Source organism: Mesoplodon densirostris, chromosome 8 (genome assembly GCF_025265405.1).
Source record: "Mesoplodon densirostris isolate mMesDen1 chromosome 8, mMesDen1 primary haplotype, whole genome shotgun sequence".
NCBI classification, from domain to species: Eukaryota; Metazoa; Chordata; class Mammalia; order Artiodactyla; family Ziphiidae; genus Mesoplodon; species Mesoplodon densirostris.
Window position 1 is genome coordinate 95,178,624 of NC_082668.1, and position 26,057 is coordinate 95,204,680.

General features: G+C 41.4%; 1 protein-coding gene across 1 annotated transcript in view; it reads right to left on the minus strand.

The window, feature by feature from the left end:
• Nucleotides 1–3,571: 3,571 nt before the first annotated feature.
• NFE2L2 (NFE2 like bZIP transcription factor 2) overlaps nucleotides 3,572–26,057 on the minus strand; it is a 36,334-nt gene continuing 13,848 nt past the window's right edge. The window contains exons 2-5 of the mRNA XM_060107087.1: nucleotides 7,186–7,452; nucleotides 6,505–6,594; nucleotides 5,628–5,819; nucleotides 3,572–5,210 (exon numbers count right to left, since the gene is read on the minus strand). Of these exons, the coding sequence (XP_059963070.1) occupies nucleotides 3,981–5,210; nucleotides 5,628–5,819; nucleotides 6,505–6,594; nucleotides 7,186–7,452 (1,779 nt within the window). The 3' untranslated portion in view covers nucleotides 3,572–3,980. The remainder of the gene's footprint in view (nucleotides 5,211–5,627; nucleotides 5,820–6,504; nucleotides 6,595–7,185; nucleotides 7,453–26,057) is intronic.

Below are 26,057 nucleotides of genomic sequence, written 5' to 3' on the forward strand. Positions count from 1 at the left end.
TTACTTGGGTTCATAGCATTAGTAGCTGTTAATATGTGAAATGCTTTGTGAATTGGAGCCATGTGAGGATTTTAGGATTTTGACACATTTTGCTTGTATTCTATGCAGCTGTGCCTTATAATTCCAGTTTAATGCTTGGATTGTAAAATAACGTTTATTTTCTCAGAGTGAAAATACATTAAATGAAACGGCAAAATGTTCAGGCAACAAGGTAAATTTGGAATCTCCTGTGTACTCATTACAAACTGCAATTAAAATTTTTTGAGGATTAGTGTTTTGCAAAAGCAGGGTCCTGTAAATACATTAGGTTAATTAAACTTGGAACTGAATAAAAAGTACCAAGGGTTGGGGGAAGAGTAAGGTAATAGGTAATATATGTCATTTTTGCTTAATATATCTTCAATCAGGTAATGGCAAGGGTGCATTAAACTGCATTCACCTGGTAGAAGTTAAGTGTGCATGGTACTGAAAGCTAGCTAGGAAATAACGGATTTACCTGTATGTACTGTTTTCTAAAATTTACTGGTAATGCAGATAGTGTTATGTATAAGGAAGTGGACAGCTTAATGAGAAATGGTTAAATTTCACTACATCCATGTGTATAGCCATTACAATTAAGGGTTTATCACAAAGATGAAAAATTGTATCAGATATCAACTGAAAATTAGGATACACAGAATTTTCATTTCTAAAAATACGTTGTATTAGTCTATTCCACCAACAGAAATATTGAGTAAACTGCATCAAAAGAACTGATAGGTTATTTGGATTTAATCTCAGTTTTCTACTCCGTATCCTCCTTTAGTAGGTATCGGCATTCTACTCCGTATCCTCCTTTAGTAGGTATCGGCAGAAGTGCAATCAGGATTTTGATTCTGAGGTACCACATTTTGCCTATCAGGAAAATTTTAAGTTCAGAACTAACACGGTGGTTTGTGACCTTGATCAGGTGGTTTGGGGTTTCTTTTTTTATGCCATGCTCCCCTTGGCAGTTTGGTGATTGTAGCAGACCTCTTAGAATTTTTTATACGCGTTAAATATGTTACTTTGAAGGTAGTTAACCAAAAGTCAGGTTTGATTCGGTTATATGTATTCTTTAAGTATCAGGTAAGGCTAGTGGTGGGTCTGATTTCTAACTTTGAAGTGATGGTTAAGTGGTATTTTGAGATGCTTGGCAACAGTAATCTGATATTACCTGCTCTCGGTAAGTGTGAAGGTTAAATGGGATAATGCGTTTAAAGAGCTTAAGCTGGCTCTTGGTCCGTGGTCCCTAAAGATAGTATTTTTGGTAATAATCATGAGTACTGTTTTAAGAATGTGCTGAAGCGATACCTAATTTTAAAGGGTGACAAAGTTAATGCCAATGGGAGGTTTTTTCCTCCGCATAGCATTAAAGTTCTTGTGGTCTTTAATTTTTTTCCAGTTCTCAGAAAGTGTTAAAAAGCTAGAATTGGCCTGATAAGTATCTTTAAAGTAAAAATGAGAATATTTTGTATATGTTCTGAGACTTAGAAGAATGGGTATGGAAGTATTACAAGGTACATTTGAGCAGCTACTCCACAGACTTCAGGAAAATCTCGGCAAGAATTTTATATAACATGCAGTGTCATGGAGTTAAGATTTCTAATAGGGTGTACCTCAATGTAAAAGGCATAGGTACACATTTTAAAATTAGGAACTGTGTTCAAGTAAGGTTTAACAGTTGGATAGCCAAGTTTAATCTGAGGAGTCAGATAAACATGATCAAGAGGTGAAATGTACTTCTAGTCATGGGTCAGGATATGTTAGATTTAAAACTTAGTTCTATGTAATGCAGCATGTATAGTACTTCAGAGTAATTTTTAGGCACTGAAAGGTGATGTGTTATCTTCAGCTTGCAAAGTTCTTAAGTTTGACTAGCGAATGCGTGAGTGAAGGCATCTGCTTTCATGATAGTAGAAATCTGCTCTGCCTAGGTGTTCTTCCCCCTTGGTGGGGGGGTTAAGTAGATAGTAGTAGGTGCAAGTTAACTCCACGTGCTCCAGATGGGGGCTACTGTCAACAGATTGTTGCCATCACTCCCACCCATAATTTTAAGGGCACTTTATTCGAGATGAGATTTTTGTCTTCTGAGGTTGGAAAAGTGATGTCTCTTCCAGGGATCTCTAAAACACCACCATGGGAAGGAATTCTTGACTACACAGGACAGACCACAGCAGAATCTCCACATTTGAATACCTAGATAGTCATCATTTTCAACCCTGAACTTTGCAGTCGGCTGAGTCAAATTCTTATTAAGCTGGTTTGACTTTAGTTTCTTTCACTTGCAACTAAAAGGCATGCTACTAAAAGGCTGAAGAAAAAAATCTCATTTATAGAGTGCTTACTGTTAGCTAGGGTCAGTACTTTTTATGGAGTAATTCACTGCGTACTTATCCCTGCTTTACAGATAAGGAAGCAGCCTGGGTGCTTTGCCTCACTGGAGGTCATTCTTGGAAAATGGTAGCGGCCCAGGCAGTCTGGCTCTAGGGCCTGTGGACCTGTACCCAATATTGCTCCTAATGGATTGATAGGACTTTGGTGAATAACCTGCACATAGTACTTATTTTAAACATGCTAAGCCCTCAGATGACTTCCATTTACCCACTTCAAAATGAAACCAAGCAAGACATGAATGAGATATCTGACCAGATGAAGAAATGATCAGTGCTGTGAATGGTTTCTTGGGTGGCCTGCAGTCTCAAAAGTTTGAGGGGCCTTGCTCTTGTACCTGCTGTTTACATGCTTAATCACTGGATGTGTCCCAAAGTGAGCTGGTTTTCCCACCTAAACCTTCTAGCCACAGTCTTAACCATCTCTGGGCAACTCAGTTCTTTCAGATGTTGTGAAGTCCTCGAGTCTACCTTCATCCTTTCTATTGGAAAATCCTTTTAGTTCCTCCTTTGAAACATGCAGAATCCAGTGCCTTCTCACTACTACTATCACTGTAAACCAAGACACCATACTCCATGTGACTATTTCAGAGCCTCCCCATTGGTCTCCTACCTTTACCCTTTAGACTACTGCCTACACACAAGGCAGAGGAAACTTTTAACTCAGATGTTACCCCCTACTTAACACTGCCAGTAGGTCTCCACAAGGTAAAAGCAAAGGTTATGAAGGCTTATAAAGGATCTGTGCCATGTGCTTTTCTACCGACCCACTCTCCCCCTCCGTGTTCAGCCATATAGTTTTCTCAAACAGGCCTCAGAGCCTTCCAACTTCCTGTGTCTGTAATACTGTTAGTAGGATGGTTCTCCCACACCATCAAATGTATGGCATATACATTGATAGGAGTAAAAGAACCGGTGTTTTCATGTCAAAGTATATAGAGCATTTTATACTTGCTGCTGAAGAGAAAATCTTTTTGATATACTCTATTTCCCTGTATCTCCAGTACCAATTTAGTGTAGTGCTTTCCATATTATTGTCATGAAAGACTGAATGAACTTTGAAGAAATAATTTAACGGTCATAATATTCCTTTATTAGTACCAGCTTTTCAACTAAATTGTCTTTTGCCAGAGCTAAACAATTTAATATAAAAAATGCCATTTTTTTGTTCATACAGTATTTATTTAAAAAAGTACGTAGTGGTTAGTTTTGCAACAATTTGCTTTTAGCCAGATGTATCATATAAATCTATGAAAGTAACAAATGAGATAAGAACAGTATAAATAAGGAGTTTTTGTGGTATTTACATGTATATAGAAACTAGCCCCAATGGTGTTTTAAGAAATTAAGTTTGCAGTTAAAGTGAAACTACTGATTCAGCATACTGATAACTTATTTTAATGCTTCTTAAAGTTTTATATTTTCTACACTAGTTTTGACTATAATTTTGCATAGAATTACTTATAAAGTATATTTCTGCATTTCACATCACAGTAGGAGCTTTCAGTATAACAGTACAACAACAACAAAAAAACCCACTAGCTCAGAAAAGGTCAGATCTGCTCAAATCTAGTTTTTCTTAATATCTGGCTTCTTACTTTTGGGAACAAGGAATACATTGCCATCTCTCGTTTGCTGCAAGGAGTATTCACTTGGGGAGTAAGGCTTCCCATCTTCATCACGTAGCATGCTGAAGACTTCAAGATACAAGGTGCTGAGTTGTTTTTTCAGTAGATGGAGGCTTTTGTCATTTTCTCCTTTTTCTTTGAGCAATTTTTCTTTTTCATCTTTTAAATGATCTAAATCTTGCTCCAGTTCCACTATATTTTCCAGTTTTCTTTTTCTGCAATTCTGAGCAGCCACTTTATTCTTACCCCTCCTACGTATATCTCTAATTAATGCAAGTTGAGCCTCGTTGAATTGCTCCTTGGACATCATTTCATTGAAGTCATCAACTGGGAGGTTAATGATTTTTTCTACAGGGAATGGGATATGGAGAGCTTTTGCCCGTAGCTCATCTCTTGTGAGATGAGCTTCCAAGCGGCTTGAATGTTTGTCTTTTGTGAATGGGGTTTTTCGATGACCAGGACTTACAGGCACCTCTTTCTTTGGTGTGTTTTCACACTGGGCATCACACACTGGAGCACTGTTCCTCCGAGACGATGACAAGGGTTGGACTGTATCCCCAGAAGGCCTTACTGGCTGTGTTTTAGGACCCTTCTGTTTGACACTTCCAGGAGAACTATCTATCTCTTCCATTTCAGAATCACTGAAGCCAAGCAGTGTGTCTCCATAGATAGTAGATTCCACTGAGTGTTCAGGTGATGCCATGCTGGGACTTGTGTTCAGTGATATGCCAGAGTCAGAATCATTGAATTCTGCTGTTGCACTTTCAGGGTGGTTTTGGTTGAAGGCTTTACAAAGTGATAGATCAGAGATATCAATGGGCCCGTTTAGAAGTTCAGAGAGTGACTGGCTTAAAGTAGCAGAGGAGGGCATGCTGTTGCTGGTACTGGGCTCTGCTATGAAAGCAGAATAAAATTCATCACCAAAATCTGTATTTACTGTGGTATTTGAATTTAATGAGTTCACTGTCAACTGGCTGGATTCTTCTGTGGAGAGGATGCTGCTGAAGGAATCCTCAAAAGCACTGAGAAAATGTGGACTGCAGTTACCTACTTCTTTTTCCAGTGAGGGGATTGATGAATAGAAATGATAATTGTTAATTTCCGTCAGTTTGGTTTCTGGACTTGGAACCATGCTAGTCTCAGCCAGTTTGTCACTTTGAATATTAAGACACTGTGTGGAAAAGAAGTTTATACTATGTTAAGTCAAGGTTAAGCTATTTTTAATAGCTGATAATCCATATCTGATGGTAATCTCTCCCCACCCCCATTCACACCAGGCTCTTCTAGAATACAGAGGTAATTCCCATTTCCAACAGATACTTATGCCTAAGCATATGTATTATTTTCAGAGTTCCCAGATCAGACTTCAGGTTTATAACCTGATCTGTCCCTCAAGACATCCAGTCCATTTAACTAACAAAAGTTCACTGAAGTGAGTATGGGCAGCTCTCATGACTAATTTAAAAGCACCCTCCAATCCTTCCTATAAGTAGGTGGCATATAAATAATAAATAACTGGAATGACTAATTTAAAGGGACTGAATATAAAACAGCATCTTTGGTATTTATTATATTAGGTCTTAGTTACCTGTAATTCTGGAATGGATAATAGCTCCTCCCAAACTTGCTCAATATCCTGCTGCATATCGTCTAAATCAGCAGTGGATAACTGAAGGACAGCAGTTTCAGGTGACTGAGCCTGATTAGGAGCAATAAAGACTGGGCTGTCGATGTGGCTGGGAATATCAGGAACAAGTGACTGAAACGTAGCTGAAGAAACCTAAAATTGAGAAGGCATTTATCTACATGAATCTGCCACCAGCAGTGGATGGGTACGCTCCAAGGCCATCACAACATCTTAGACTGGAATTGGCTGCAGTTCTGTATTTCTCTACTTATAATGGTGACTTACGACTCCTATTTCTATATAATGAAACAAATGTTCTTGTCCTGTCCAGCTGACTCCAAATTTACTCACTTACTAGCTTAATTGCTTTATCCTATGCATTTGAAGGTAAACTTCAAAATGGGTAAGAACAATCTTTAGAATTTAATTTGTATATATGTATGTAATACCTAGTATAGTGCTTCAGACAATAAACTTATTAAAATTGTTAACTGAACAAGTCTTGGTTTCCTACCCAGCTTGCTTTTCACTCACCAAAATTTATTTCTAAGTACCTATAACAAAAGAGTTAACTTGTTTCCACGGTTATGCTCACCTATCCCTCTGGCTATGCAGGAGTAAACGTTTTTGGTTCTGTATTATATGGGGGAAGGAGGGATGTCATTTTTTTTGTTTTTTTTTCAAATCATAAAGTTATCTATAGGCTAAGGTTTCCTTGATAAAATTTGCTCCTGAAATAGTTTTTCATTTTTTTTCTAAATGGAGATACATCAAAGGGACCAATACACGATATGTTATATATAGTTGTGGAGATTTGCTGTTAACTAAATGTTAATACCTCATTGTCATCTACAAATGGGAATGTCTCTGTCAAAAGCTGCATGCAGTCATCGAAGTACAAATCATCTGGTTTGGGAATGTGGGCTACCTGCATAAAAGGGAAAGAGGAAGAAAAAAAGTGTTCCGTGTTCATAAAATGTTTACAGTCTAGTTAGTCAAACATTCCTCTTGTTTCAGAAGTCAGTTTAGTATAGTAAAGAGCACAGAATCAAACCAGACTATCTAGTTTCAAATCTTGTCCCCCGCCCCCCAATTTATTGCCCAGTTTCTGGGCAAGTTATTTAACCTCTTTGGGCTTCAACTGCTCATCTGTAGATAAAGTAGGATAATGGTAATTAATTCATAATTGTTGTGTTGATTAAATCAGTCAATATTTCAAGTACTTTAGTAGAACAGTACCTGTCACAGTACATGAATAATCCCTACTACAACAGTCCTACTACCGTCACTACTGTTGCAGCTGTTTGATCCTTATAATTACATAATGTTTTTATAGCTTACAAAGCTCTTCCATGTAATTTATGTCCTCCTAATCCTTACACTGAGGTAAGTCAGTCAGGCACTGAACTCATCAGTAGGCTGAGGTTGGGAAGTTGACTTAATAAGGTCATGAAGTAAAAGGCAAAGCTGGAACTCAAATCCAGATGTTTTACCTTCCCAAGAACTGAGTACCCTGTACCTGGGAGTAGTTGGCAGATCCACTGGTTTCCGATGGGATGTGTTGTGCTGGCTGAACCGGGAGGAATTCACCTGTCTCTTCATCTAGTTGTAATTGAGCGAAAAAGGCTTTCTCTTGCTCCTTTTGCAGTTGTTCTTGTCTTTCCTTTTCAAGTTTTTTCTGTTTTTCCAGCTCATACTCCTTCCGTCGTTGACTGAAGTCAAATACTTCTCGACTTACCCCGAGATCTATATCTTGCCTCCAAAGTATGTCAATCAAATCCATGTCCTATGTTTAAAACAAAAAAGGAAGGAGAGAGACCATGGTTAAAATAGTTTTTAAATGGCAGATACCACATAATTTACATTATGCCTTTGCTGATGGTGGGGGGTAGGGAGATTTACAAATAAAATCTGAATGGGAACACAGATCCAAAGTTCTGGAAGGGCACAGTTAATTCTATTCAACGTATGTATCCTTTTTTTTTAATCACCTACAAACAGCTATCCAATGTAATCACTTATTACTTGGATTATTAACAATTTGGGTGATGGCAGAGGTCACTAACAACTAAGTAATAAATGTTGCACATTAACATTCTTGAATTAAAAGAAATCCCACACTTGTTTCATGGAATAGAGAAATTAGAGCAAGCACTCCAAGCCAGTGGTTTATGAGAAGTGGAGTTTGGAAAACATGATTGAGTATGTGGAATTTTTCCCTAAACTTGCTTAGCAAATACCAGTTTACAGGGGAAAAAAAAAAACCCCAAGTTAAACTGTCAACCTAGCAGTTGTGAAATATCACCTTTCTTTTGGTCTTTCTTATAGTGGATTATCTTTTCCCCATCATTTCTCGCTACTTCTGTGTCTGTGGTTACTTATTAAAATAGTTTCCTCTTTTTTTTTTTTTTTTTTTGCTGTACGTGGGCCCTTCGCTGTTGTGGCCTCTCCCGTTGCCGAGCACAGGCTCCGGACGCGCAGGCCCAGCGGCCATGACTCATGGGACCAGCCGCTCCGTGGCATATGGGATCCTCCCACAGTGGGGCACGAACCCATGTCCCCTGCATCGGCAGGCGGACTCTCAACCACTGCGCCACCAGGGAAGCCCTCTTTTTTTTTTTTTTTTTAAATATATTTATTTATTTATTTTTGGCTGAGTTGGGTCTTCGTTGCTGTGTGCGGGCTTTCTCTAGTTGCGGTGAGCAGGGCCTACTCTTTGTTGCAGTGTGCGGGCTTCTCGTTGCGGAGCATGGGCTCTAGGAGCGTGGGCTTCAGTAGATGCGGCACACAGGCTCAGTAGTGGTGGCTCATGGGCTTAGTTGCTCTGCGGCATGTGGGATCTTCCCGGACCAGGGATCAAACCCATGTCCCCTGCATTGGCAGGTGGATTCTCAACCACTATGCCACCAGGGAAGCCCCAAAACAGTTTCCTCTTGACTTGAGTTTTAGCTCCTGAGGTATGAACAAATTAGTAAATTCAAGTCCTAGCAAATGGTAATCTTGTGTGGGTGAAGCAAGAGATTGCCAAAAGAACTGGGAAAGGGGTAGTGCCCACTAGGCTCACTCCTGAGAAATAGTAAATAACCCTCTTAATAACACAAAGCAAAACAATGTGGCTCTAGGGAAGGATGGAAGGTAATACGTTCTGAGATATGGGGAGAATTGTACAATGAGGGAATGGTTATTCTGATTTATATTACAAGGCTAGGCTTAGGTTACCATGTCCATATTTTCCTAACCACAAATGTGTCAAAAGCAATTTTTCTGATTTACAACTTTAGTTTTTGTAAAAGTCTGAACAGGTAGGAAATGTAAATCAGTTTCCATTTAACAAGTCATCTATGTTGAAAATAATGAGATGGAGACTGGAAAATTTGACAGAGAAAGGGAAGTGGGATCTGAAGGCCAGCAGACACAGTGTGCACAGACATCAAACTTTGTATTGCGGTTCGGACAACAGTTGGCAGCACTGGGCTGCCCAGTGCATTTACGGCTCTACTACTTTCAGCCTCCAAAGGACAAAAAACAACATGGCTGTTGCTTCACTGAGCAGTCAGGCTATTTCACCCAACAAAGTACAAGCACAGACCACCCAGCCTAGAGGCAGCCCAGCTAACTGGATAGTAGAGGCCACCTCTAGCCTTGATTGAAAGTTGGTGTCAGAATCTTAAATGCTATGAAACCCTGCTTATGAGGTTTATTATTCTAGCTTTGAACAGTATAACTTTTAGCACAGAGCACACACAGTAGGTGTAATTAAAGCAGTATCTGTAGCTCTTCAGAACTGGCTAGGGTATACCTAACTGTTTGTAAGCCAACATCTATTAAGGGCTTTCTATATATGCCAAGCATTGTTCTAAGTACTTCAGATATATACAAACCAACCCTCAAAACCACATAAAGAAAACACGTATCCCTATTTTACAGATAAGTATATTGAAACTTAGAAAGAAGACGTACTATGAGAAAGTGCCAGAACAGGGATGTATACCCAGGCATGAGTACAATATGAGTCAATCTTGGACTCCTGATCTTTAACCACTAGCCCACACTAAAAATATGAAGTCTGATCATTGGACAGTGGTTCCTAAGTGGGGCAGGAAATAAAATCCATTGCTGAATATGTAGACTTTGCCTTGACATATTGGTGGTGGGAAGAAGTGGCCATCACCACTTCAGAAGACTGGATTGAGCAAATGTCACCTGGATTATTTTCCTGGCCACAAGCAACAAAATAGAAATCGTACAGCATTCAGTCATACATGGCTATCTTCTCAGGGGGCTCCCCACTAAAATAAAACATGAGAATTTCCATTTTAAAAATAATTTGTTTCCACTTTAATAGACATGTTTACACAAAGGTCATGTGAAAAGAGAAAGGCCCAAGGTATAGAGAAACCTACTTTAAAATTCTAATTAGGTTGGGCCATATCTTCTGGGGGAATCTAGCTACAGCTGAGTATCCTGTCTGGGCCATTCTCCAAACTGGAGCTAATGACCAAGGTGCTAAGGAGACATTCAGGGTGTTCACTGCTGCTAAATGCTAGCACTAAAAGTTAAGGAAATACAGACTCATGCTATCTCAGTTGAACTCTAGTTTCTCTACAAAATAAGCGTACCTGTTGCCACCTCTCAAAAACTGACACGGAAAGTACATTGAGCTCTTCAGAAGGTCAACAATAGAGAAACCCAAATACTTGTCCCTGCACCTGGGGGTCACTGCGCCACATCTACCCTCACTTCCCCAGACTGCCCTCGGCCTGGGGCTTCTTGTTCAGAGATCCCAGGATAAAAACCAGTACTCAGTTTTGACTTTTTCATAAAAGAACTGAAAGAGCACTGAAGAATTTATGTTGGAAACACCTCACAAATATGACTAGTCCAAAGTATTCCTAGAACCCAGAACTATGGGTGGGAGGAAAATTTCTAATGTAATTTACTCTAAAATTGTCAGTGGCAAAAATCACACCAAGAGTTGATACAACTCTGTTCTTTCCTTTTCCCCCCTTTCCTCCCCATCAGATGTCTTGAGTGGGTTTAGGTGTTTTAGCTATAAATTTAGTATAATTGTTCCATCCTACCCCTACCATACGGATGTTGGTGGATCAAATGAAATGTAGAAGAAATTTCTCTATAAATGTAAAGTATATGTAAGTGTCGTTATGCATCCCAACAAGAAGTAGGATGAGCCCTACTACTTGCTGTAAGTGAGACCAAGCTCCAGGCCAAAGGATAATAATGAAGTTACAGACAGAACTGTAGTGGGAGCTTTGAAACAACACTCAGCCATGAAGCTACTTGGTTCCTCCTCAGGGAAGGTCTGAAATTGACCACTAGGCATGTGAATCGTGTGTTGTAAATAAAAGTAAATAACATACACTTTTATGTAAACTTTTATGTACACACGCAACACCCTCTCAATTCCTGACATGACTACCCTTCAATGCACAGCTCCAAACCAATTCAGTGTTTTAAAATTTCCCATAACATAATTAGACAAGGACACATTGATGGATCCTCATCAACAAACAGGAAAAATAAAACACAAAATGTCATTTGGATCAGCTCCTGAGCACCTGTTCTTGTTATCTGATCTGAAACAATGCTGGACCCTGGGAGATGGAGGGGCTTCTAGAGCCAGAGCTGACCGTCTCCACCAGGAATGCCACCAAAAGATGTTTCAAGTGACAACATCTAATTGTTCTTAATGAAGGCTGGGCAGCCTTCAATGAGATAATAGACCAAAACAGGTTTCAAAGTGTTCTCAGAGGTTTTCATTTTTAAGTTTATTTTTATATAATGTTTAATCTTGCCATGCGAGGTCTCTGAAAGAAAACGTCTGCTTAAAAAAAAAAAAAAAAGCTGAGTTTTAACTACTTTGAATTCCTTTAAAACATGTTCTGATCAAATTCAGAATACAGTAACAAGGGGTTGCTTGTCATGGCTTTGATATATCATATACTGTGTTACTCAGATTTTCACATAACTTTTGGAAGAAAAAACCTGCAGCGATTTGATATTGCATGAAATATTCAAAGCTTTATGTTGAAAATGAGAATAGCAGAAGTTTGTTGACCTACGACTCACTGGTGGGGAGCCCTGCAGGCCCAGGACTGTGTTTTGTGCTGACCTCAGGCAGTGAGCTGTCTTGAAGGAGCCCTGTGACTGGGCACACGACTTACTCCACAAATGACCCATCTCTCTGCAAAATTCCCAAACCACCTAAGAGGAAATAGCTGGGGTGGTGCCCATAACAAACGAGCATGACAACGGACAGTGTGGAAGGACAATGCCAGTGGAAGAACTAAACTGCTCTCCCACACTTCAACCTGAGGCACTGAGGAAGCATGGCTGCCCTGCAAGAGGGCAGATAAAAAGGGTCTGGGGAGGGAGAGGCAATGTATGGCATTTCAACAGGTATTTCCTTAAGCTTCCCAAGGGCAACACAGGCACTGGCTGTGAGCCTTCACATGCCATATGGAGCAAATGCCATCTGTATTCCACGTTATGTTGCTAGCTTGGTTTCGACAAAATAAGACAATTTAATAAGAACGTAAATGTTTGACAATTCACGTTAAATCACCATCTGGCCCAATGGAAACAGTCATATTGAAAATGTCTCTCTCTCTATATATATATATCATCATTTGCCATCTGGGTAATCTGTTACGCGTTTTATGGGAAATCTGAAGTTGGACTATTAACTTGTACCACTTTAAAACAAATGTCTTTGTTCCAGGATAAACAGAAGAAAGCCCTTGAACACAGAATCCCATAATAATGTCTTTTGCAAGCCAATTTTAGTGCTTTGAACAAACAAGCATTTATCATGCTTAGATGATCCCCCCAAAATCAGAAAAGATAAAGCAAAGATATCATGATCTCTTCCTAAGTTAAAGCAATTCAGTAAACTAAGGCTTTAGAAAAGTATTTGAAATGAAAAATAAAATGGTTTTTATTATATACATTCAAATGTATAAATGAAGATTGCACCTCCCAACCCCTTTCCCTACCTGCCCTCTCCCATCCTCTGTTTTGTCCAGAGGATGACGGGAAGGTGGTGGGAGGTTTCTTCTAAAAACAAATTTCACCAATAAACTGTTTTTTAAAAAATTGCACAGAGAACTAACTTTGTAAACAATGAAAACTGATCCTCACTTCCAATTTTACAGTATAAGTGTTAAGACAATGTCTCAAGTGATTCCTTTTTAAAATTTTGTTTTTATTTTTTTTACATCTTTCTTGGGGTATAATTGCTTTATACAGATTCCTTCTTAAAATCATCTATTTCCATTAAGAAAATAATAAATCTTCTTTTAAAGTTTATTCTCCTGAGATCGATCTCTCCATCCAAATATTAACTACTGGCATTCAGAGTCTAAATTGCTTTTCTTTCATACATTTCAGTCTTTATATTATGCCCAGGTGGTTATATTATTCACCTAAAAGCTAAATCTGGTTTAATATTTTTTTCCATAGAAGCTGCTCAAATATTTTTGGGCAAAACCGGATGAACATGAATCTCATCCTACCGTCTGTTGGAGTATAAACCAAATTAAGAGCTATAGGAAAGTACAAAAACAACTGAGGGCATGCTCGAATTCTGAAGAATTGATTGAACAACAACAAAGATCTCCTTGGTTCACAAGGCTCTACTCTGCAGTCACAATCCTTACTCCTAAAGTAAAATGACACCAAGCAGGTGTGTTTTGAAAATACATCTCACTGATGACTATTGTATTTCATAAATATTTATCTGCCTATTTACTTCTCTCCTGCTTCATTACAAGAAGATACACAAGACAAGGCCAACTGTTTTCTCAGACTTCTAGAGAAGGCAGATGAGATGACAGGTTATTCTCTATAGTCTGCCCACATTCAGGTACTTTTGAGTCTACTGGACTGATTTGCTAACTTCTGAATATATTGCTGTAATAATTATGGAGCAGGTGATAAAAAACAAAGATCACAAAAAAACATTTATATAGAATCACAGAATGTTAGAGATGGAAGGGGACTTAGAGCCACCTAGGCCAAGTGTAAATGTCACTGGGTTAATTTGTGTTAACTACAGCTCCATCTTTAAAAATAACTGGCCTAGCAACCAGTTTCTATGTCAGCAGAGACTCCTAATAGGTAACAGTTACCACTAATCCAAGTTTTCCTTCTAGAGAAAACTTACCAGGGATTATTTCATCAATCTTCAATAACTAGCAATTTTTTTGTTTTGCTTTTATAATTTATTTTTATTGGAGTATAGTTGCTTTACAATGTTGTGTTAGTTTCTGCTGTACAGCAAAGTCAATCAGCTATAAGTATACATATATCCCCTCCTTTTTGGATTTCCTTCCCATTTAGGTCACCACAGAGCACTGAGTAGAGTTCCCTGGGTTATACAGTAGGTTCTCATTAAAATAACTAGCAATTGGGCTTCCCTGGTGGTGCAGTGGTTGAGAGTCCGCCTGCCGATGCAGGGGACACGGGTTCGTGCCCCGGTCCGGGAAGATCCCACATGCCGCGGAGCGGCTGGGCCCGTGAGCCATGGCCTCTGGGCCTGCGCGTCCGGAGCCTGTGCTCCGCAACGGGAGAGGCCACAACAGTGAGAGGCCCGCATACCGCAAAAAAAGAAGAAAAAAAAAAAAAAAAAAAAAAACTAGCAATTTTTAACAGCATAAAAAATCTCAAACACACATCAAGACATGAATTATTCAACAAGTTAAAACTCTGGGGACTTCCCTGGTGGCGCAGTGGTCAAGAATCCGCCTGCCAATGCAGGGGACAAGGGTTTGAGCCCTGGTCCGGGAAGATCCCACGTGCTGTGGAGCAACTAAGCCCGTGTGCCACAACTACTGAGCCTGTGCTCTAGAGCCTGCGAGCCACAACTACTGAGCCCACACACCTAGAGCCTGTGCTCTGCAACAAGAGAAGCCACGGCAATGAGAAGCCCGTGCACCACAACAAAGAGTAGCCCCCGCTCGCCACAACTAGAGAAAGCCCGAGCGCAGTAATGAAGACCCAACGCAGCCAAAAAAATAAATTAAAAAACAAACTCTAGATCACAAATTTGCTATTCCCTGGATCACAGATGCATCCTTCTACCCTTTTGTCTTTCAGCTAAAAAATGGTCCAGTTTCCTCACAGTCCAGCTTGTTACTGTGTACAGACATTTTCACGGGCTGCTTCCTGTTCACAAACAAGTTTCTCAGCAATGACTCAATCTAAGAAATGTGATCCAGCCAGTTTACTGGAACTCTCACCCATTACACTTGTCTGTACACTGTAAAGCGTGATGCAAAGATAAAAGCAAAACTGGAAAGTGAATAGACTAGGAACTTGGACTATTTTCTCAAGAGGCACATGTGTTTGGCCAAAAATAAATCATAAAGGACAGTTAATTTCCAAAATAGCAGGTGAGGCCACTGCTACAAAAAGTGGATGGATCCAACTTTCCCATGGGAAGTTTCATACCTGGATGCCAGCAGAGTTAATTTCTGGTTGTCTGTATTAAGTAGGATGCTGCTGCTGGGCCTCAATCAAAGGGCTTATGCAAGGGTCAGTCACTATGTCAAGAGGATGGCTTGGTTAGATAAGCAAACTTTAGGACACGTTTTTTCTCATCTCTTCCCCATTTTTGAACAAGCCATGAATGTATTCAGTCCTGGATGCTGTCCTCCGCACATGAAAGGAACTTTGTGACTCTGTCTTCCATCACTATTAGAATGAGTCTACAGGAAAACGCACACACTCATCTTACCAATATAACCTTCAGGTGCACTGGCTCTAACTCCCTAACTCACTTTACCTAACATACACTGAAACTAACCTAGCGTGGACTAACCAGGTCGTCAGATGTCCACCTTGAGCTCAAACAGCCCTGTTTGCTCGCCCTCCTGCCCCTCCTCCTAAAGGGCAGCCCCCATGAGGGAGGGCAGTACCCTAGCACACTGGAACTACTGGGGCTCTTTACTGCCACTTCTGAACTTCCTCAGTGGTCCTTCACCCTCTGTGGATCCTGCATTTGTAAACAGAAATCATTTATTTCAATCTTAAAGCTCCTTTTCAGATTTAACTGCCTACAATTAAGCTTTACAAGGTAAGAATTGGGACAGTCACCCAGGCTTGCTGTTTCTTGCCGGTAGCCCAAGACCTGTGTGCCTGTGCTGGTGGTGGCAGTGATGAATTTTAGATACATATGTATTATAGGCTGTAATATAGAAAGACTCTAAAACACTTAGATTTTTTTCTTTTTCTTTTTTGTGCATCCTGTTAAAATACTTTCCAAAGGCAGGGTGGGGGGGGTCTTTAATTTCTTTTTTAGTGTGAAATCTTTGAGTATGAAATATTTCATACTAATAGCTAAAAGATCACTTCAGAATGGGGATAGCTATAATAAAGGTGGTGGTCAAGATTAACAAGATTTAGTGTCCATACTACCCTAAATGGATCATTAATCCAGCAACCCATGTACTACACACATATAGCTCGCCATTCAGGTGCCAGGAACTGTGCTAAGTGCTGGGGACACAGAGATAAACAGAGGACAGTCTCTGATCTCAGTTTAGAGGCTCAAGGAGAAACATGTAGGAGCCAAGGCAGCACAGAGGAAGTGTCACTAAACTGCACAGAAAGACCTCACAGGAGTAACAACTGACTTAAGTACACCGGTCACAACTGCATGAACATCCCACCCGCTTAAACAAGGGGTAAGCCGGGTTTTTCCAAACATCTAGTCCACATGACTATGTGAAAGCAAAGGAGGTTTTGGAGTGGAGAACACAAACAACCCGTCTCCACTCACTCTGCTTTCTTGGTCTCCCCTCTTGGTGGCAGCAATCCCCCCACGCCTCCCCGTTTCCCCTCAGAGGCTCAGATCCTCTAGCACGAGGAAAATTCTCAGAGGCTTCCTCCTCGCATGGGGACTTTTCGGTCAGTATGACTCATCTCAGCTGAGATGGGAATTACTGCTAATGCCACACTGTCACAGATCGCTGCGACTGGAGGGGCCCAGAGGACGCACAGCCCCTTCCATTTTTCAAATAGGGAAACAGGTCTAGAGGATAAAATGACTTGCCCCAAGGTCAGAGGTCAAGGATTCCAAAACTACTATGGTCTACTTTTCTAATTTTACAAATCCTGCCAAGTTATTTGGCAGAGGGGAAAAAGATACATTTTTGCTTCACTGTTTCACCTTGCACCTCTGGCCCCAGCTTGCCCGTCGGCAGGTGCCTGGCAGCGTCTATCTGAGCTGGCATCTGCAGAGCACCTCGTGGTCTGCAGGGGTGCTCACTGCAGAGCAAGGTGGAGGTGGCTTATCTTCATCTACAAAGGAGCACAAGTAGGCTTTGGGCCTCGAGCATCCCTGCCCCAAATTGCATGCTTGGTAAGTGGCAGAGCCAGGACCCCAACCAAGAACTGATTCCGAGGCTGTGGGCTCTTCCCGCCACTGCGGGACAAAGGCTGCAAACTGCTTTAGCCCCAGGTGGGACGCTAAGGCTTGGAAGCTGGCTCTGCTGAAGCTCAGACCCACCCGTCCTGATGACTCAGGGCAAAATCCAGTCAACGGCACACATAGAGCTTAGCATTTATATCTTCCCATAAAGCCAATATTTACCCCGTACTTTGTATATCTTATGTTATCTGGTCTGACTAAACTGTAAACTCCTTCAAGGCATGACAATGTCTTTTTAATTTATTTATTATTATTTTATTTATTGTTTCTGGCTGCGTTGGGTCTTTGTTGCCGTGCTCAGGCTTTCTCTAGTTGCGGTGAGCAGGGGCTACTCTTGGTTGCGGTGCGCGGGCTTCTTCTCATTGCGGTGGCTTCTCTCGTTGCAGAGCACGGGCTTCAGTAGTTGTGGCTCGTGGGCTCTAGAGCGCAGGCTCAGTAGTTGTGGCGCACAGGCTTAGTTGCTCTGCGGAATGTGGGATCCTCCCGAACCAGGGCTCGAACCCGTGTCCCCCTGCACTGGCAGGCAGATTCTCAGCCACTGCACCACCAGGGAAGCCCAACAATGTCTTTTCTTAATAGATGGTAGATGTACATAGCATAAAATTTTAAAGTTGCAAAAGTAATCTCCCAGTTATCCTTCCCCAAGGCAACCATTGGCATCAGTTTTCTGTGTTCTTAGGAAGATATTCTATTAAATACACACCCATAGGCACACACACAAGTAGCATATAATCATAATGTTCCATACTTATTTATCCCTATTTATTTTAGAGATGGTTCTATATCAGGGCCTAGAGTTGTTCCATTATTTTTAATGGCTGAGTAGTATTTCATTATGAGGATGTACTATATTATTTAATAATATAATTACTTAATCAGTCCCTCATTGGGCTTTTAAGTTATTCCTAATCTTTTGCTATTATAAATGATGCTATAATGGCTACCTTTGTACATAAATCATTTCATGAACGTGTGAGGATTATCTGTGGGACAGATACTTAGAAGTGGAATTGCTGGTCAAAGAGTATATGCATTAAAAAAATAAAAATAATAAATAATAAAAATTAAAAAAGAGTATATGCATTTTTATTTATGATACATATTGCCAAACAGCTCTCCACAGAGGCTGTACCTTTTACACCCCACCAGCAATGAGAAATGCTCATTTCCCCACTCATGTGTCCTTCACACCTTGCGGCATACTGGCACGTGGTACCCACTCAATAAATACATTGTAATTGTTGATACAAGGTCTCCTATATTAATTCCAGAATCATTTCAAAATCAGCCCTCCCACTATTTTTAAAGATAATCAAATTAAGACTAAAGAAGAGAATATACTGTACATAGAATCAGTTGTCCGTCAAACAGCACTTCTTTAATCACCAGTCTATGTCCAGCCAAGGTAACCTTGGTTGGTGCCTTTGGAGCTGGTAAAACATCTGCAGGGGCAAGAAATGTAAAGGCCATGGTGCACACAGATAGACAGAGGCTAGGCAAAGTCTCAACAGGTGAAACAGGCAAAATCAGCAACCTCAGCCCTTCTAACAGACAAGGTAAACTCCAAAGAAAACCCAAGTCCAATTAAAAATGGAACTACCATATGATCCAGCAAATCCACACCTGGGCATATATCTGAAGAAAACAAAATAATTTGAATTTGAAATAATTGAAATAATTTGAAAAGATATGTGCACCCCGATGTTCACTGCAGCGTTGTTTACAACAGCCAAGATATGGAAGCAACCAAAGTGTCCATCAAGAGATGAATGTTTAAAGAAGATGTGGTGTATATATACAATGGAATATTAGCCACAAAGAATGCAATTTTTCCATTTGCAACAGCATGGACGGACCTGGAGGTATTAATGCTTGCTGAAATAAGTCCAATAGAGAAAGAAATACTGTTATGTTTTCATTTTATATATGGAGTCTAAAAAATAAAACAAATGAATGTAACAAAACAGAAACAGACTCACGGATACAGAGAACAAACTAGTGGTTACCAGTGAAGAGAGGCCTGGGGGAGAAGAGAATTAAGAAGTAACAAACTACTAGGTATAAAATAAATAAGATACAAAGATGCAATGTACAGCACAAGCAATATAACAAATATTTTATAACTTTAAATGGAGTATAATCTATAAAAGAAAAAGCAAGTTCAGCCAGGCTGACCCATCCACCAGCTCTTTAAAGACCAGGAAAAGGCATCCTGTCTAGGGATGTGTCTCTCAGAAACTTATGTCTGTTGGCCATTAAATTACATTGAACACACAATTGAGTAAGGAGAGCTGACAGTGATCTTGCAGACACAGACCAAACCCCAGGTTTACAAATGAGGATCCCAGGGCCCAGAGGTGCTAAATGGGTAAACGGCCCTAGGTCTCATTTGACTGAGCAGAACCCAGGAAGGGTCATCTGGTCAACTAACACAAATTAGATTTCAAACTAGACTTTCCTATTGCATGCACGCATGCATTCATTCATTCATTCATTTGGCTGCGCCGGGTCTTAGTTGCGGCACTCAGGATCTTCATTGTGACACACGGGATCTTCGTTGCAGTATGCGAACCCCTAGTTATGGCATGTGGACTCTTAGTTGCAGCATGCATGCAGGATCTAGTTCCCCGACCAGGGGTCGAACCCAGGCCCCCTACACTGGGAGTGCAGAGTCTTAACTACTGGACCACCAGGGAAGTCCCCCTATTGCAACTTCTATTCCTTAAATTCATGAAATACTAGGAATTATTTTGAAAACAGATGTTTACAAAACGGTTGTATGGCATTCGACCCTGCAGCCAAATTAATGGCCTATAAAGCTCTGTTACCTGACCGAAGTTTCTGCAGAGAACTTTCCTTTCCCTACTCCTAATCTCTAAATCCTGGGTGGTTTGTGCCCATGCTCAATACAATAGGGCTAAGAGCCTCCCAGTTCTAACCCTTACTTCAGGCAGAATCGTCTCCACTACCAAGAGCAAAAGTGGCTCTAAATTAAAGTGGACCCCTGAGAACTCCCAAATCGTGGGGTCAAGGCCTTGGACCCACTAAATGCACATTCCAAATGTGACTGACTCATCCAAGGCCTCACCAAGACCAAGTGTGACCCCAGAAATAGTTCTACAACTCCTTGGAGAAAGGAAGTCCTCAAGACACCAGTCCTTCCATTTGCAGTGCTTTCGGAGCACAAAATACTTTCACTTGCATGATTGTATCATTTAATCCACATGCTACTCTGTGTGAAGATTAGTGGGATGAAGAAACAGGTTCAGAAAGGTTAAATATCAAAGGTTGCTTGGCAGCTGCATCTGTAGCAGAAGCAGCCCTCTCTAAACCTGATGGACAGTCCCATAAATCAAATCACCATTTAATAACTCGTAATGCCTCCCTTTCCTCCTCTATGCCTCAAAATAGAAATAAAATTCTGGTTTGCTCTAAGGGTGCCCATTGCAGTTGTTGGTGGCTTCTTCCTTTAAGTCAGTTTTGTTAATAAGAAAACAATACCATAAAACAGGCCTAAACTTTTACCGAATGATCTCAGGCAACCTACCTAAACAATAAACACATGAAGTCAAGCTCTCAGTCTTTTCCTCAAGGACAAAAGCTGTAGGTCTGGTTTAAAATCTCTGGCTTTGGGAAAAGAACTCTCTAAATTAAAATATGAAAGCCAGATGTATGGAGTTTTCTAAAGTAAATGATCACACCAAGTGTGGGTATTATTTGTACCTTATTACTATTCCCCATGAAAGTAGCATTATACTGCCCAACAAAAATACATGTCAAACATGGAATCAATCACCCTGTCTACTGGTAGGCACAGCACAAAAATTCCTTTCTCTCAGCACCTAAAATAATTTCTTTTTAAAGGCCTTTTCTTCTGTCTGGATCTCGTGGAAGCTCTTTGCAGCCCTGATGCCCACCATGTTTCCAATGCCAAGTAAACCCAGGACCCAAAGCAATAGGCTATAAAGAACATTAAGTTCAGTACCCATCTAGAATTAGGGCATGCCATGTTACAGTAACTGTTAACCTCAGTTTCTCCATCTGCTGAAGGACAGGGTTGGGCTAAGTGACTCCTAAGATTCCTTCCTCTAAACACCTCTGATTATATAAAGTCAAAAATACAAGTCTGAAAACTAATTCTGAACTTTAAAACAAGCTAATTTCAGCTACCTATAACAGATGCTCTAAAGCAGTACTTTCCAGTAGAAATCTAATGCAAGCCACATGTGTAATTTAAACAATTTTAGTAGCCTTACTAAAAAAAAAAAAGTGAATTTAATTTAAACAATATATTTATTTCACCCAACATGTCAAAAAATTATTCTACCATGTAACCCAAATGTTTAAATTATTAACGAGCTATTAGAAGTGACAGGGCTTCCCTGGTGGCGCAGTGGTTGAGAGTCCGCCTGCCGATGCAGGGGACACGGGTTCGTGCCCCGATCCCGGAAGATCCCACATGCCGCAGAGCGGCTGGGCCCGCGAGCCATGGCCGCGGAGCCTGTGTGTCCGGAGCCTGTGCTCCGCAACGGGAGAGGCCGCAGCAGTGAGAGGCCCGCGTACAGCAAAAAAAAAAAAAAAAAAAAAAAAAATAGAAGTGACAAAACACTCAACATACATAACAAATCTCACCTGACAGGATCACATGAAATGCTGTCCCCCCAGAATAAAGTTATATTCAACAGAAAAACATCTTATCCTGCTTCTGTTTTAAAGTTTAAATAACTCATTAAGATTAAAAATGTGGATCCTCAGTTACACCAGCCCCATTTCAAGTGGTCAAAAGTGACCAATGGCAAGTGACAGTGCAGCTCTGGGGACCTACAGGGTGAGCCCTCCACACTCCTTAGGGGGGAATTCTAATGAACCAAACTCCTCTGTGTCGCAAATGACTTCCTGAGGATACCACCGGAACATTAACCCTTCCAAAGGACACTGCGCAGTATTTATACTGTTAGCAATTATTTGCAAAAAGCTACTTCAATGACCTGAAAGTGACAGTGTGAGTCTTAAGTTACTAAGAGGGCTCATAATGACCACAGGGATCACCCTGATGTTAATGAGCAATGTTATGGTCCAGAGGCCACACAATTACCAGATTATTGCAAAGGTCATATGAAGAATGGGTAGAAATAAGGGGCTTAGGTGCTAGGAAAATACTATCTGTTCCAACTAAGGATATGAATTAACCCTGAGTTTGGAAATTACATTTCAACTGCTTCAAATGTATACATTTGAACATGCACAGTATCCACTGTTGTCACCAACTGCCAGGCAGCAATTTGGGCCTCTTAAAAAGTAATTGATAAGTATATATACCACATTTCATTCTCTTAAAATCAGTATAGAAGGGGCTTCCCTGGTGGCGCGGTGGTTAAGAATCTGCCTGCCAACGCAGGGGACATGAGTTTGAGCCCTGGTCCTGGAAGATCCTGCATACGGCGGAGCAACTAAGCCCATGTGCCACAACTACTGAGCCTGCGCTCTAGAGCCCGTGTGTCACAACTACTGAAGCCCGGGCTCCGCAACAGGGGAAGCCACCGCAATGAGAGGCCCGGGCACCACAGCCAGGAGGGGCCCCCGCTCTATGCAACTTGAGAGGGCTCGCACGCAGCAGCAAGGAGCCGACGCAGCCAAAACTAAATAAATAAAATAAATAAACTTATCTAAAAAAAATCAGTACAGGAATCTTTTACTTTCCTTAAGGTAAATCTTTTCAATTAACCCACTAAATAAATATGTAAGGACAATGGCTACCTGGTGAGCCTTTACATTAAGATCTGAAAACAAAAGATCACAGTGCCAGCATTCTAAATCCAGGTAAAGGTAAGTATGGCACAATCGAACAATAATAACAGTAAGTGCATTTATTGTGCGCTTTCTATGTGCTCAAGACTCTTCCCAGCACTTGTATCCATAAGCTCACTTGCACTCACACCAATTGGCAAGGAAGGTGGTATTAAGATCCACACCGTGTATATTACAGGAGAACTCACATTAACAGAGGCTCTTACTCAGAACACCCGAGGCCTCTTTAAGGAGGCTGCACAGCGCAGTCCTGCCAGGGCTCTGCTGCTGACTAGCTGTACAGAGAGCTCTGGGCTGTGAGGAAGCACCGAGACATCATACCTGTCCTCACAGAACTGTTTTTCATGTGGGAAAAAGGTATGTGAATGCCACTTAAAAATACAGAAGACAAGCCCGGGGTGAGGTATTAACGCTATTAATAAGTTCAACACCTGTTGCAGATGTCAAAGGAACATGAGCGGCATCTAATTCTGAGGCTTCTGGGCCTAACCACTATACACAAAATGGAGGGTGAGCTCCTAATGCATCTCCATATCAGACATCGCACGGCAGCACGGAAGGGCGGCAGACGCACCAAGTGGTCAGCTGTGTCACCTCCCCCATGGGCCCTGTAGAAGGTCTTGCCCTGCACCGCTCTGCCTTTCTAAAGACTTACTTAGGGGTAGTTATTACAGAAGAAATAGTTTAGTCTTGAAAGACTAAAAGATGGGCTGGGGCTGGGAAGAGGGCAAGGCCACAGGGGTCAGCTCAGGTCACGGCTGGGTTCGGCCTTCCACTAACACATGCCACCCCCACCCCCCACCAGCTCTTTCTGTTCGTACAACCTGCCTGTGGACACTGCCCCATCTCTAGGCCCAGAACCCCCGAGTAAGAAATTCTGCTACCAGTGAAGGAGTGTGTCTGGCATGGGGTTCAAAGAGATGGCTCATCAATGCACATAAGTAGGGGATCCAGCAGACAAGCTGGGGGATCCCACAGAGGAGACAGGGCACACATAAGGCCTGGCCATTGACTGGTTTTCTGTCTCCACAACAATCAGGTCCTGACATGAGACCAGGACAAGCCACAGGAGAATATGAAGCTTATAGAGCAAAGAGTGAAAAGGGGCATGGATTACCAGAATTCAAGGAGGGATTTTTTTTTTCAAGTGGGCCAAGGAAATCTCAGATGCCACACACTCCTGACAAAGAAAATGTATAATTATGATAATAATCATCACAGCCACCAGTTGTGTGCTAGACCTTGTGCCCAGTTCTTACTTAATCCTAAGAATGCTGTGACATACCTATCACCCACATCTAATGATGATAAAGCTGAGGCACATCCCACTGCATTATCGCTCACTCAAGCTCTCTGGGCCTCGGTTCTCTCCCTATAAATCAGGGATAAGGCTCCTTACCTCACAGGGCAGAGTAAGGAGTACACACGACAAAAATCAGTGTGTGAAAGCACCCGGCACCTGGCCAGCATGGGGAAGAGCCTGAGAGACCGGCTGCCTTCCCCGACACTGCTAGGTGCCCACATCTGTTAGCTCAGGGCGCACAAGCAAAGCCTCTTTTCTGGGACAGAGAAGAGAGAATATTGTCTGTTTTTTCTTTCTTGGGTGAATTTTGCTAATCACTGAGGCCGGAAGCCAAGGATGAGGTGGTCCCAGCTGAATGAAGACGGTGAGAGCACAAGGATCTTAGGGGAGGTCAGGAAGAGAGAAACTCTCCCTGTGCCACCACAGAGAAGAAAACAGTTCATCCTAAAAGCAAACCGGCAACTTCTGGCTCGTTCCTCCTCTCCTTTCACCAATGGAGTGAATACCCTGGCGATGAGTTTCTGTTAAAACCCAGGAACAGCAGGACCTGCAAGCTTCAGCACAGATGGTTTCACAACGGGGCCAAAAGGAGAAAAATCTAGTCCCTCCTTGAAAAAGGGAGCTTAAAAAATTTCTTCTTAAATGGCTAACAAAGGTGGTACAGATCAGAGTGACAGTTACAGATCCTCAGTACTGCACTGGTGATGCCACGGCGACTAAGCCACACCTGCACTATGGCTAGAGCCCCTCAGCATCTCTGCCCCCACCTGTCCATCTTCTGATGCATGGGCCATAATAACTTCCTGTCCACATCCAGCTCATGTGTCTTGCCCTTTCCAAAACCTCCCATGATTTCCAAATGCCTTACATAAACGTGAAACGCCACGCATGGGCACCGAAGGCCCTGTTCAGCCAGCCCCACATTAACCTTTTCACCCCGAGTGACCCTATATGCCGCTACAGGCCAGATCACGCCTGCACCCTTCCTCCAGCTTCCAAGTGAAGCTGAGGCAGGAGGAATCCTACCAGCTTAAAAAGTCTAGATAGACGGCTACCTCCTCCAGGAGGTCCTCTCTGAGCACCCCAGCTGGAAGTGACATTTTCTCCTCTGCGCTGTCATATATCACCAATGAATATAACTTGTATATATACCAAGTTCCTAGAGGGCAGTAATGGATTCGCTCTCACATCTGCTGAGCAAGTACTATTAAATAAGCACCAGGCACGGTGCGAGCCACCAGAATTACAAAAATGACAAAAACACAGTCCCTACCCTAGAGGGAGTCATACCTTAAGCAGGGGAGATGGAGATGTGATTTATACTCATTATGATATGAACCATGCCCTATAATCCAGGTGTACAAAGAACAAAGGGACTGATTAATTAGGAGGAGGGGGAATTTGAGAAGCAAATGTCCTTCAAGGAGGATAATATATTGGCTACACTATGTATCTTAGAAGATTAAAACAACTTCAGGCCCTGAAAGTTCCCTAGGGCGTGTTAATACCTAATAATACTTGTGGAATGAATAAGTTACATGTAGGCTCAGAACTCAGCATTTTCACTGTGTACCTAAGGTGTCTGGGGGGTTAAAGAATTCTAATTGTTTAATAAAGGTATCATGCTTAGTATCAGTTATAGCCCAACTACTAGTCATAGAAAAATTATTTAACTTCATTCAAATTTTTCTTTGGGTACTCTACTAAAAACAAAATATTATACCTTAAGGATCATAAATGCACACTACTTCAGGTTAACAATAAAACTGATCTTTTTTTTTTTTTTTTTGCCATACGCGGGCCTCTCACTGTTGTGGCCTCTCCCGTTGCG